Source organism: Parasteatoda tepidariorum, chromosome 7, assembly GCF_982258835.1.
Source record: "Parasteatoda tepidariorum strain Cologne lab strain chromosome 7, Ptep-v5.0, whole genome shotgun sequence".
In the NCBI taxonomy this organism is placed as follows: Eukaryota; Metazoa; Arthropoda; class Arachnida; order Araneae; family Theridiidae; genus Parasteatoda; species Parasteatoda tepidariorum.
Genome location: NC_141761.1, coordinates 9,983,022 through 9,998,278, shown reverse-complemented (window position 1 = coordinate 9,998,278; position 15,257 = coordinate 9,983,022). Strand labels below are relative to the sequence as shown.

Below are 15,257 nucleotides of genomic sequence, written 5' to 3'. Positions count from 1 at the left end.
AAACATTGAGAAATAATTATTCAAAACAAGGCATCATTTATTTTAAAAAGAAAGCAACTTACTAATTGCGAATTTACACAGTACTAGATATTAAGCATTAATGTACCAAAACGTTGTGGTGAATCAAAATATTGCTATGCTAGCGTGACGATGCATCACGATACCAAAATCTTAGTATCGCCCAGTCCTACTAAAAAACACAATAGCTTGTTTTCTTTGTCCTCTCTTCAATTCTTAGTGTATTTCAAATGCTTACAGTACTAAAGCAGTGATTTAAGGGATGTGCTGATAATGTATGTGGCTTGAACATGTAAATGCGATAGAGATGTCCAAGTCCTCTTCTGCAGTTGTGAATGCAACATAATAATATAACATACATAGCCAGACTAATTTGCCTGGTTATGTATGTTCTATAATCTTTCCTTTTAATTTAAGCGGGCTTTAAAAATCATGAAAATCAAGAATAATATTTCTTTCTAATAGTTGCCTTTTAATGTTTCATTGATGAATTTCTTGGTTAATTAAAATGGCTGTAATCTTTAAATATTTTAAAAGGTAACACCATCATCAATGACTCGACAGCCCAGGGTGGGCCTTGGCCTTTTCAAGAAGTTTTTTCCAGGCTAACCTTTTTGCAAGTGTTTTCCAGTTTTTAGTTTTTAAGACCAAAAGGTCTTTTTCTAGGCAATCTCTGGTATACCTTGGTGCATACAGACTCCTTATACTCCTTGGAAATAAAAAAGTCTCCAAGGAGTACTTGGAACTACTTAGGTTTCCAAATAAGTCCTTAGAAACTCCTTAGATTATTCTGTTGCATAGATGAACTTACTTAGTGTGCTGATGAATTTGCTGTCCAAGCAGGGAAACTAAATGATATGACTTAGCTGTCAAAATCTAATAGTTTAAGAAAAACTTTAAAAGAAGAAAAAAAATTGAATTGCAAGAGTTAGAAGAAAAAAATAACAGCAAATAACTTTAATTTTGCATATTATGTACAAGCAAACTTAATTAATGTATATATATTTTTTTTAAATGCCTTAGATTTTCTTATGTCTTCAAATTTAAAAATATAAGATTGATAGGTTTTCATGTTAATCTTTAGCATCTGTACTTTAACAAAATTTATTAAATTATTTGAAACTGGAAAATGTATTTATGTGTAAAAGTGATAACTTTATTTATTTTTCTTGATGAAGTTTAACAAAGTCAAAATTTATATCAAAAGAGCTAGAAAAAAATATGCAAAATAGTCATTTTTGCAAGTTCCTTATAATAACTGCTTTTTAATTTAAAAAAAAAAAAACTGCTTAGTTATCTTTTACACATTGTTTTTAAATTTTTGATAAGTCCTTAAAACTTTGTATTCCTTGGATTTCTTCTTCTGATCACTGTATAAACAAATTAAATTAAGTTATAAAGAACTGTTAAAACATCATAATCAAATTTTGTAAAATTTTATTTATTAATTTTTTTTTAAAGTTACTTTTTTGTTAGCGAATCACGTGTATGCATTTCTACGAATCGCATTATGAATACTCAATTACAAATAGCATACTAATTTTTGTAATCAAATACTTTAAAATATGAATACTCAAATAGACTCTTTAATAATATATATATATTTTAAAAATTTTGTATAAACTGAAATAAATAGGAAATAAGTGTTTTTTTAAGAGTTAATTAGAAAACTTTATGTTATTTTAGAAATTTTAATTTTTTTAAACCTTATCTATCTTTATAATACTTAATTCTAAACAATTGAATTAATTTTTAGTTTCTTATGTTCCAGAAGAAATAGGTTTCTTACAGACCAACCCTGATTTCAAATGTATTTATTAGTTTTCTTATATAGTTAATCATAGCCAATGTTGATAAGTTTTTGACGCATGACCATTTTTACCATGATTTTTACAGTCATAGCTAAAACCTCTTAGTCAAAAAAATAAAAAACTTTGGTGACTTTGTGTTTTTATTTTATTTCACCATGTTAAATATTAAATTAAAAAAATACTTTTTAGGAAAAAAGCTATAAAAGGTAATTGATAAATGACGACTTAAGATAAATTATAAAATATATATTTAAAAGTATGCACTTGCTAATGCATGCTTCATCACAACTATCTTGATTACTAAAAATGCCATTTTTTAGTTCTGATTTACAATAATGTAGATTTTCCAAAATAAGTTAATTGAAAATCAGGTACAACAGCAGTAGGTTTTTAATTAGAATAGCTTTAGTTACAAACTTTAGATAAATATTTCTAGGTGTATTAAAAAAAAGGCTGAATGGATCTGAGTACCTAAATAAAATTTGCATACAATTTATTAAAACATATTTTTAATGTATTATCAGTATTTTTAATGTATGTTGCAAATCAACTACAACTTTTTCTGCAATTTCTTATAATTCATATTCGATACTATGCTAAAATAATTATATAATAAATATATATGTGCATAATGGCAAAATTAGTCGTTAAATGCTAAAATAATACTAAATTAATGTCTGCTTAACCACATTAACACTAAATGTACCATAACCGGTCAAATGACCACTTAAGAACTATTGCATCAAAAATGCGCTTATGATCTTATCGTTTTTGCGCATTTGACTGCGCGACTTTTTCTAACAATTATAAATAGTAAATATTCTATTATTATTATTTTTTTGTATTTTGTTTGTTTCGAACAATGCTTGTTCTGTACCTATTTCTTCCACAACCGGTCATTTGACCGTTAGAACAATATATTGCTTTATAAGGTTATTCGATCAGAAATGCTCGTTTAACGTATTGCATTCTATGAGTTGCACATTTTTGCAAAGACTGTTGCGTAGTTATTTCAATCAGAATGACTGTGAATGTTAATTTCTATTAAGTATCTAAAATTTTCGATTGGCATTTTTGTGTCAGAAAAAGAGACAAAAACTAAATATTTTGGTAAATAACTTATATTTTATTTAGATCAGCTTTACTTCATTTTTAACTAACTGTTAATTTTTACCCACAAAAATGTCTAAACAATCTGGACTGCGCAAGTTCTTAGAAGATATAATATTAATCATTAGAATAATAATAATAGGAATTATAGAAATAATAATAATTAGAAGAATTATGTTTGCGGAAAATGTACAATGGAAACACCCTTTATAATGTAAAAAATTGCGTTGAGTAATGAATTAAAAATTCTTATTCTTTGTGTTTGTAATATATAAAAATTGGCAATACCCAATTTTTTTAAATTATAGTAAAGTTATTTTTAAGTTTATTTCCTTCTTAACAGCCATATTTCATACATTTCAGTCAAGAAATATAAAGTTTGGTCATTTGACCGGCTATGGTAGAAATAGATATTTATTATGTGTTGTTATGTTTAGTGTTAAACACAAGGGGGAATGTTTTTGATGTTATGTTTTTGACGTGTCAAAAATTGCACTAATTTGTTATTTCTTTTTAGATGACAGATTTGGGACTGACTGAGCAGTTGGGAGACAGCCCAACAAAATTTGAGATCTGGTTCCGAAAGAGAAAAGAGAGTGTGACGTTTAAGCTTCAAGCACCCACTCCTGAAATCAAAGCTGCCTGAGTGACTGATATTAGAAAAATACTTCTCAGGCAGGCCTGCATGAATAAAGGTTATTTATTGATTGGTGTTTCATTCTTATTTAAGGTTTAAACAGAGATGATTGTGCTCAGGAAAAAATCCAGATTTCCGGATTTTTCGCTAACTGTGATCTGGAAATCCAAGATCCAGATGTTCCAAGAAATCATTGATCACATTTATAAATAATTTTTGTATAATTTGTATAAAAATGTTAGAACTAGAACTTAAACTTGCATTGCATCTCTTTCATTTGTAAATATTTTTTCTGGTAGAATAATGAAAGTTATTAGAGATAAAAGTAAACTTATACATAATTATTCATTTAAAATATGCTGTATGTAATTTCATGTTTTGAAAATATCAATGATTTTAATTTATCAAGACATTAATTTTTTGAAATGCTTCATTAATGATTTTACTCAAGAAATTTTAAGCATTTTTGAGTTGGGCTCGCAATCACCCCTGTTTAAATGATAAGAGAGTGTATTATTTAATATTCAAAGTAGAAAAAATAATAAAGACCAAATGTGGAGTAAAGAATGTGAAACTTATAACTTTTCATTAGCTGTATTTAAAATAATTTTCTATTTAATAAACATAATTCAATTATATCCATTTAGTTTTATGTCTGTAAAATTAGAAATACCTTATTAAATATGTAGTGTGTTTGTTCTGCCAAGAGTAAATATAGAATCTTTTTATTTTTATAGTGGCAAGTTTGGTAATTAGATAATAATTTTAACTGTTTGAGTTTGAAATGTTAATATATTTTATTTACTTTATTGTATAGTGTTGCTTTTAAATAATATTAAGCATTATTAATATATTTTATCACAGCTTTGAGTGGTATATGTTAAAATAAATAAAATTAAATGTAAATTAAACAGGGATATTTTTTTGCCAATTCCGTAAAGTAATCAAACACAACACAAAATACAAAACTCAGGTAGATTCTAATCAAGATTTCACAATGAAAAAGGTTCAGGTTATTAATGTTTTCAATTTGCAAAATTAAAGTTTTAACTCGTGTAACTGTCTGATATTTGAAAAGGAGCTATATTCATGTTTGTTGTGAAAAAGATAAATAATTAATTTTAAAAAAAAATGCTACAGGAATCAATATGAAGTGTGACATTTATTTTTACCAACATTCACGCAGGTGTTTGTTCGAGGGGAACTATTTTTTTTAGTGGTTGCAGCACTACAGCCACCTGGATTTTATTTCTGGTACCGTCAGCATTTGCTGCAGGTCATTTCTGACAAAGCGCAGTTTTCATTCGGTGGACTTTGAAATGTCGCCTTTATAGCAGCAGACGAACATTAAATTGTTCGTTATTCTAGGTGAATCTTCTGATATGCTTGAAATTCTGAAGAAGGCATATTAAGGGTATCTGCGCACCTGGAAAATCATGGAATTCGGTATTGAACAAAATTTGTCATGTTTTTAAAGTAAAACAGTTGTTATCAAACAGTTTTGATATGATTTTTCAGCTTAAATATTAAAAGGTGTATCTTAATAGTTTTATGAATCTAGTCATTGCTTTGATAATGAAAATTCAATAATTTACATTTAAACATAAGTTTATTTTATAAATTATAATTTACTTATTTTATGATTAGGCTTGTAAAAATACAATTTGCTTTAAAAGTGGAAAATCACAAATACCTTTAGCCTATTTAGTAAGAATTATATTCGTATTTTCAGTATTTGTACTTAAAAGCATTTTTTTTATTAATGTTTGTTCTTAAAAGCACTGTGTGATTTGTAACATAATACAATAACATATGATTTGATTACGATATTTTAAGTTTTTTTTTAATTTAGCCATTAAAGGCATTTCTTTTTAAAAAAATTCTCCATTTTTTTTTTATTTTAACGTATATAAAATTGTCTTATTAAATGACTTTAAAATATTACTACTATTTAAAATAGATTGCAGTTAAAAACTGATTTAAATTTTAGTACTTGATATAATTGATATTTAATATAATATTTGTCTGTATTAAAAAGGTACATACTTGTACCTTTTTAATGTATTTACAAGTACTATGCCAAAGGTATAATACTTGTCTGTATTAAAACTTAAATTGGAAAAAACTAATTTATTCTGCGGTGCCTTTTTCCACTGTGGAAAAAAAGACATGCCACCTGGTATAATTGTTATATGCACTAACATGAAGATTGCCTTTTACAGCGAATCGCCAGGCAGAGAATCAGTCTATGGGAATAGGGAACAAGCCATGCCTTGATGTAAGACCTAGTGAAGATCAAATAAGCGATCATTCTATTAGTATACAACAACTCACAATAGGTAATATATTTCTAGAGGCCTTTCTAATGTTTTTTACTCTTAACTTGGCAAACAACTGATCAACTCCTTTGTATATTTGACATTTTGTTAATAAGGTTTGGCCATGCTATAAAAATATGGCCAGTAGGGAACTTGAGATTAACACTGCTGAAGGAAAAATGTGTGACTCAAATGTTCACATTATTTTTGGTTGGCTAATCTGATATAAATCTCATAAATATTGAGTAAAAATGTGAGAAATTTTTTAATGTACAATTTTATTTCAGTTGTTAAGAAGACTATTATAACATTTATTATAGGTGACACATATATGTGTATGTGCGTGATAAAGATAAAGAAAGGAAAAAATATTTTTTTTAAAAGAGTAGTATAAATATACATAAATAGAAAACTACATATAATAAAAATAATTATAAGAAATGTTTTAAAAATTTTAAGGGCCAGAAAACAAAATTATGAAAAGATGATTCGCTTGCACACAGGATACTAATTAGAGTGCTTTCAAATGTAATATAATACAGATATCGGATTTTTCGCTATCTTCGATCTGGAAATTTTCAGAAATCCTAGGTCCGGAAGTGACGAGAAATCAGTGATCACATTTGTGCATAAAAATTCCTGTTTATTTTATTTAAAAATATTAGAACTAGAATTTATACTTCGTATCTCTTTCATTTGTAAATATTTTTTCTGGTAACAATGTAAATAGAGTAACTATGGTAAACAATGTGATTAGACATAATAGTAAACTTATACATAATTATTAATTTAAATTATGCTGCATATAATTTGTTAAGAATTTCATATTGTGAAATTATCAATGATTTAAATTTATTAATTAAATTCATTATTAAATTCATTAATTTTTTGAAATGCTTCATTAATGACTTTATTCAAGAAATTTTCAGGAATTTTTGAGTTGGGCTCACAATCACCCCTGGATGTAACTAAAGCAAAAGACATCAGTGTGATGAGCACGAAAAAAATAAAACGTATCAAGTAATATACAAAAATTTCTGAAATAAAAAATTCAAGAAAAGTAACATAAAGCAAGTAATACATTCGTAATACAAGATCATACATCTGTTAACTTATCGACATCTATACACAGCAAGATTATATCTTTTTGTTATTTCTCTTTCTAGCCTTTAAATTTTTTTTTTCTTATTTTAAAAAAAAACTTATACTTTTAATAAATACTTTTTCTTATTTTCCTTGTCTTTTTTTTTTTTTTTTTTTTTTTGTATTTTTATCTTATATGGATTCTATGTACTGTATAGTTTATGCACAGTTAATAAAACTTATTGCAGGTATGCGATTCTTCTGCTTTCAAAACTGGATTTGCTGACTGCTGCAAATCAATCATTTATGTTCCAACAAAATTTTCTTGGCAATATCTTTTCAAAATTTCTGCATTAATCTTAAGTTGATATTTCGTTACCTACAGAAAATCTCGTAAATAAGACATTAATTTCCCCCTGCCAACATTCTCTTTTTTTTTTTACCTCATTCACGCACGATAATTTTTAAAAAAAAAATTTACCGGGATTTGTTAGCTAAAAATACAACAAGCATTTAATCATTCACTGGGGGAAAAAAAAAAAATTTTTTTTCTCATTCATAATTATATTTTAATGAGTAGCAATTTATTACAAAATCTAATTTATAACAAAAGAATTATTTAATCAATGTGATATATTCAGCCTTTTTATTACTTGTTTTAAATTATATTGAATTAATTTTTAATATGAAATTACGTAACGAAAATTTCGAATCACTCATTTCATTAATCATTTTTCACATGCTCAATGCCATCCAAAATCCGTGTTTGACCCTTTCTTTTTTTTTCCTTTTGCATTTAATGCAATTGTTTTTCTCATGATTTTAAAATTCCCATATTGTTACGCCACGGTTCTTTAAAGAAATCACTTTTTGATACACTCGATTTGTGTCAGTACCATTGTAAATCTATGCAGTGATTATTGCTACAAATTTTTGCAATGTTTTTTTTTAAAATCCTTATATTTTTTATACAATATTATTACGACATGCAAAATTGAATCCATGCATTTATTAGTTACTTTTTGATGCAACAATAGCATTTTTTCACAGTTATTGCTACTGTTATCTGCTTTGTTTTCTTTTTTTTTTTTTTTTTAATCAAGATATTTTCATGCGAAAGTCGAATCCCAAATTTCAGAAATTAAATTTTGACACACTCGATCGTGCTTAATATATGCAGTGTGTAAAAAAATTTTTTGTTCCATTTATTGGTGTATGATTTATGATACGGGAAGTTCAGATCGCTTGCATCCTGAGTATTCTCAATCATTTTTCGGCATTTATCACTGCTGATTTTTGCATTTTTTAAAAATCTTGATATTTTTAATGCGATGTAAAAAATAATTAGTGCATTTATCCCCTACAAAGAATATCACCTACAGTATTAGAATAAAAAAAATTGCATTTTCTGTTAAAGAAAATTGTATACAATATATTTTATCCAAATAGGTTTTTTGTTTATAAACACTACACTTTTGTTACTTTCAATTAGTAGCATTGTTATTGTTAGAAGTATTTTGCAGAAAGATATTAGTGCTAGAGAGACTTGTCGCAGAGAGCCGGAAAAAATTCTGTCACTATGCCGATCGCCACCGATAGTTACTTTATTGTTATAATTATGTTTAAAAATTTTATTCTTTAAAAAAATTAACTTTCTGAGCCATATTTTGAGAAATGCTTCCAAAAATATGTATACTGGATTAGGCCAGATTTTCCTGGTCTACAGGTTTAATTAAAATTCTCCTGGTTTTTGTACATTTTAGAAAATTCCCTAAAATTGAGTAAATTTCCTAAAAACATCCTCATTGAAATAGAATTTTTGCACAAATTACTCCTTACTTGAATATTTAAATAAGTATTGATAATACATAATGATGTGAACCTCATTTATAAAAGTTAAGTTAATTAAAAGGAAATCTTTTAACTATCTTTGATGAATTTAATGCCTATTAATGTTCGAAATTATGAGTTAAGCATAATATACAACATTTAAGTATGTGTAATGTCAATCAGAACTGGAAAATAATGCAGTTTTTCTTTTTTGATAACTATAAAAATCCCCTATGTGAAAATATTTTGTACATACAATTATTTAGTACAACAATTAGCGTGAAATTTATATTGCTTAAAATCTACTGGTTTTTTTTTCCTATCCATGTTGGCAGTTATGTATGTTCAATTTTTAAAAAGTGGTCACTGTATAAAATGCCCTATAGTTGATGTCTAGTGTGCATGTTTGTAATTTCAATAAACCTCTGGATGTTATGTACAACTAGTTCCTTCTTTTGACAGCCCCTCGATATCGGGGATCAGGCACTTTTGAGTCTAGGAAAGACAGGAATTCGATGATCTCAGTCTGCTCTTCCTCCTCGTCCAGCAGCAGCAGCCAGTCGTCTCCCTTCCCTTTCTTCGGAACACTCAACCTCGGATTCGAACCCGGTGACAGCCCTCGTCCCCTGCAAAGATCTCTCACCCAACAGTCTCAATGTTCAACAGGTGATTTCTCTTCCGTACTTTACACATTCATAATTTAATACACTTCTAATCTGGATTTTAATGAACGCTTTTAGTGGTTCCGTCCAAACTCATGATATAATTAGAATATTGCTATACCAGAGATGCTAACTTTTACAGATTGACCCTAATTATTACAGTTTTTAGTACGGTTACGGATCAAGAGTATACTGTAATTTGTTAAAATTTTCATATAATTTTGAAATCCAGAAATTATATGTCTGCCAATGTTCCCACGGGTCAGGGAGAACAGGGAAAACCTGGAATTGTCAAGGAATTTGATTTTAATTCCAAAAATCAGGGAAAGTTACAATTATTTTACAAAAACCTGGAATATTCTCCTATATCATACCTGGAAAATAATCAGTAACAGTATTTAGTTATATATTCTTAAAATAGTCAGTAACAGTATTCAGTTATTGAGATTCAAGTTAGATATTTCTAACATCTATTACAATTATTTGTTGCGAAAATTTCACATTTTAATCAAACCATCCATTCTCATGTTATAATATTTTCTTGCACAGAAAATTTAACATTTCACATTCAGGGATGAGATTTTTCCGCTTTTTTTTCACTTTTGTCTCTCAAATTTCAGCCTTTTTATCAAAAACTCCGATTCTCTTAAAATTTCACTTTTTTTAAAATAAATATTCCGCTTTTTCAGAAAATTCAGCCACTGAAATATAATAATTATTTTTATTTCCGATTTTCAAAGGTAAACAGGAAATTCAAACTACAAAGCTACCAACCCTTTCCGCATTTTTACTTATTTTAGCTATTTTCTCCGCTTTTACGCACAGAAGATAAGATTTTCCGCATTTTTACCCGCCAGCCAGATATCTTGTATTTTCGTAATTCAACCGACGCTGCTTCAGACAAGTCTTTTAGAAGTCGCAAGCCTGGAATCTGCTAATATCTCGATTCTTATTCACGCAATTTTAATATCAAGCATAGCTTTTCGTATTTACGTGATTTAAAAGTTGCGTGTTCCGATTCTTATTTACGAGATTTAAAATCCGATATCGTGATTTGTATTTACGCCTTTTTAGAAACCTATGTAGCGATTTGTATTCACAAGAGTTTAAAATCCAATGCCGTGATTCGCTCATGCGGTTATAATATCAAACATCGATTTTCGTCTTATACGTGCTTTAAAAATAAGGCATTGGGATTTGCATTCAAAATTATGTCTCATAATTCTTATTTATGCAATTTAAAATTTACGCATAATGATTCGTATTTACGTGATTTAAAAATTATGAATCGTGATTTGTATTTACGCGATTTAAAAATTTTATATCGCAGTTTGTATTTTGCCATTTTCAAAATTGTATATCTAGTTTCATACTCACGTGATTTCAAAATCCATAATCATGATTCATATTCACGCTATTTTAAAATCCAGGATTGCCATTTGCATTCGTGCAATTTTAAGATCAACTATTGCGATTCTTGTAAGAAGTAAATTTTTTCTTGATTTAGTTACTCTAAAGGTAACTGTTTTTCTATCGACGATTATTAGTATATGTAGGTGTTACAACATCAGCGAAACTGGAATAGAATATATTCAAAACTTTTACTCTGGGCTTGCAAGGAAGAAAAAGTAGGATTTGTCACAAGATGTTTGAAGATGGACTAACGACTAAATATAGCACTTAAAAAGTGATTCAAATTTTTTTTTTTTAATTTTTTTTTTGGAAAAAGAGTTAATTAACTCAGCATCAAAATGCAAAATTTAAAAAATAATAAATTTAAAAAATAATGCTGCTGTTATTTATGCTATGAAATGCAAAGTTCTTATCAAATGAAAAATAATTATCTAAAGAATTGCTGATTGCCATGTAATTTTTCGAACTAAAATAGCAATTTTTGTATGTTAAGGAGTTACTATATATTTTTACTTCGCAGTTATTGACATGTTTCACAGGATCAGATTATAATATAAACATAGTGATTCTCCAATTGTAAAAGTTTTGTTAAATTTTCTTTTCAAAATAATTTAAAAAGTCATGTTACTGATATATTTGCCTTAAATCATGTAACAGTATTTATTAACAGAAATGGAATGTTAATGTATGTTCTCAGTAGTATTAATTTGCTAAACCAGGCAGTTTCTTAAGTAATAATTGTCTCTTATGTGAACTGAAGAAAAATATAATTTCTAGCTTTATTTTTTCAATTGGTAATTTTTATTTTTACTAAATGTTAAGTATCGATGTAATCATTTATATAATAATAAATTAATACACAATTTTATGTCAACACATTGTTATTTATTATCTTAAACTGTCTGGAATTTATTGTTAACTGATTGCACGTACATAAAATTTACTTTCTTGGAAATTCAGCTTTTTTGCCTTTTGGCCAATCTCATCCCTGCACATTACAAATAAAAGAATCAAAATTTTCTGGTGAAAATAGGGTCTCAATTATCATTACAATTTAACTGGTATACCTGGAAAAGTTAATTTTTTTTTTCTGAAATTGAGTGGGAACCCTGTTTTATTTATCATTAAATCATTAGTTCTAAAATATTAGTATTTAGTTATATATTCTTAAAATAGTCAGTAACAGTATTCAGTTATTGAGATTCAAGTTAAATATTGCTAACATCTATTACAATTATTTGTTGCGAAAATTTCGCATTTTAATCAAACCATCCATTCTCATGTTATAATATTTTCTTGCACAGAAAATCTAACATTTCACATTACAAATAAAAGAATCAAAATTTTCTGGTGAAAATAGGGTCTCAATTATTACAATTTAACTGGTATACCTGGAAAAGTTAAATTTTTTTTTTCTGAAATTGAGTGGGAACCCTATTTTATTTATCATTAAATCATTAGTTCTAAAATATTATTTTATGTGAACACATGTATGCAGCCAATTTAGTCTTTTTTAGTCCATTCTATTTTCAATGATACTTTCTTAATTGCTAAAATATATTACCTCAAATGCTCTCTTTACAGTTTGTCTTCATTTAATTGCAAACAAATTAGTGTTATTCTTATAAAGTATATTTATAATGTTATAGCATTAAATAACGTTAAAGTATGATATGATTTACTCTTTTGCATGCATTACTAAAATACAATAATTAGATGTTGAATTTTTATTTGCATGTTTCGTAGTGTTGCAAGTAATACGAATAAAATTAAAATCAGTTTTTTCAGAATATATCCAATCGTGTGAACAAAGTTTTAGGAATATCCAGACACTCCTGGGGGAATTTTTGGTCTAATTTAGAGAATTAAAAAAAAATAATAATAACAATGTAAAAAATTTTATTGTAAAAAAAAGTTCCTTTGCAAAATTTTTCCCACAAAAAACATGACTGAACTACAGTATTTCTAATGCACAGTGTGCAAAATTTATAACTTCTTACCAATTTGAGTAACTTCTTGGTGCACTCAATTTGTGCCAATTTCATTGCAAGCCTACACAGAGTTTAGATAATTTTTTTGGCAGATATTTCTACAAAATTTCTCATGTTTTTTTTTGTTGAATTAATTAATTTATTTTTTTTACAATCTATTTTTCAAACTATATTATTACAGCACTTGAAATTTGAGTTGCACATTTGAATAATTGCATCTAGAGATTTCCATAAATCTGGCCTTGCCATTGACCTCTTTCTTGGCAATTGGTTATTCTTGTGTTTGTCACAGATTTCAGCCTTTATTACAATCCTGCTAATTTGTTTTTCAAACAGCAAAAATATCGCCCATAATATTGTGCCATTATATGTGCAGTAGTAAGTCATACATCAGGAATTGCTGTGATTTCGGCAAATCCTGAAAACAAACTTTTCTGCATAATAGGTTTTTTTAGGTAAAAAAAACATCCTTCTTCAATTAAAGATAGACAATAATTAAGGTGAATTTCGATCAACAACGTATAAAATCCGCGTGGAGTCTTGCTTTTCTCGGTTAGCCATGATTCCCCACTGAATCCATGTGGTTTTGTCAATGCTTTTATCCATGGTTATTAAAACAGATGGTTTTTAAAACAATGTTATTTTATTGGGCAAACTTCATTTCACACTCAATTATTAACTGAAAGCCAAAATAGTCGCAGAATTATTAACTTTTATTAAAAACAGAAACAAAGTTTCCATGGTAAATTATTTAAGAAATATGTCTGAAAAAAATTTAGTTTTAAAATAATTGCATCATCATCATAGTTGGCCAGACAGCCCAATGTGGGCCAATGCCTTCTTCTGAAAGTTTTTTCCATAACGACTTCCGATTTATCCTTGATCTCCAATTCTTTTCATTTATTGCAAGAAAATCAGACTCCAAAAAAGTAACTGTACATAGAAGAAGAAAAAATTTCATTTGAAAGTAAAACTATCTAGCCAGTAAATTTCTTTAAATTTTCTTATAATTTTGAAATCCAGAAATTAAATGTCTGCGGAATGATAACAGATTGTTTTATGAAATGCCAATTTTTAAAACCCTTTTAAGAGAGTTCTGAGACATGGTCAAAAATATCATTTTCATCAGATCATTAATAGCATGCATAAGGAGAAATAGCTTTTGGGTGTTTTTATCTTATAGAAATTAGACTACTTCATTTCCTGACTATTGATAAATCTTAAATTAAAAATTCAGTATTAAATCAAATAAACAATTGGAAAGGTGACATCATTTAAATATTAAAGTATACATTTTCATTGTTTGACTTAACATAATTTTTTTAGTAACTTTTATGCCATATTAAGAAAGAAAAAAAATTTTTTTTTCCTTTCATATTAAACAGAATACAAATAACTTTTAATGTCAATTTGCTTATTTATGGTTTGTACTCATCAAGCCAATATTTTGATTGATATTACTTTTAACACACATGCCAATTTATTCAAGAATTGTGTAAAATCATGTAAAAATTTTTTCATTGTATTATTTATTTTTTTTTAACAAAACTTTAATTTCTGAACTTTATAAAAAATGCACAATAATTTCAAGGGAAATTATGGAACTGCATTCTAAGTAATTATTTCTTTAAAACTTTAATTTATAAAGTTTAGAAAATAAGGCAGGATAATTTTAAGGGAAATTTCAAAAATGAAATATCTATGTTCTGAGGAATTATTAGGCTCTGAGAATTTTCTCCTCTCCTGAGTTATTCTTTTTCAATTGTTGTTGAATAATATTTATTAGTAGTTAGAAAGTCTTTATGAAATACTCCTAATGTTTTAATTAATTTGTTTTATAAAATAATATTTTGTTTTAAATATACCTTTTTTTTATTTTTAAACTTAATTTTGATCCTGATATGTTTTCATAAAATATTGTGTGCATAATTTAATATTACAGAATTATGCTAAAATAATTAAACTTTTAGTTTTAAGTTAGAATAATAATAATCATATAATAGCAGTAGAGAATAATATTGAGAAGGGATGATAAATATTACCTTTAAATAATGAATAAATAAATAATTCTAGTTAATAAATACCTATACATATTTATTTTTTAATTTTATGCTCAGGACAATTCACGAAATCTAGATGTTTTTAATTAGAAAAACATTCCATGTAATTTTCTGGCTAATAAGAATATGCTCACAACATTGAAAATTTGTTTTAGACCATTTTATTTATATTACATTATGAAACAAAAAAATTTCTGATAACACCTATAAGTTGCCTATATATGAAAGATCTTCGTTAAAAATTTTAAATTTTCTTTTTCATAATTGTATTTTTTGTACTATAAAATGTTTTATAAAAATATTCGACGTAACAATTTTAAGTAG

The 15,257-nt window shown here is 26.8% G+C and overlaps 1 protein-coding gene across 1 annotated transcript in view; it reads left to right on the top strand.

The window, feature by feature from the left end:
- LOC147806831 (puratrophin-1-like) overlaps positions 1-15,257 on the top strand; it is an 81,794-nt gene that overhangs the window by 40,912 nt on the left and 25,625 nt on the right. Inside the window, 3 exon segments of the mRNA XM_087167266.1 lie at positions 3,457-3,634; positions 5,799-5,915; positions 9,270-9,473. Of these exon segments, the coding sequence (XP_087023392.1) occupies positions 3,457-3,634; positions 5,799-5,915; positions 9,270-9,473 (499 nt within the window).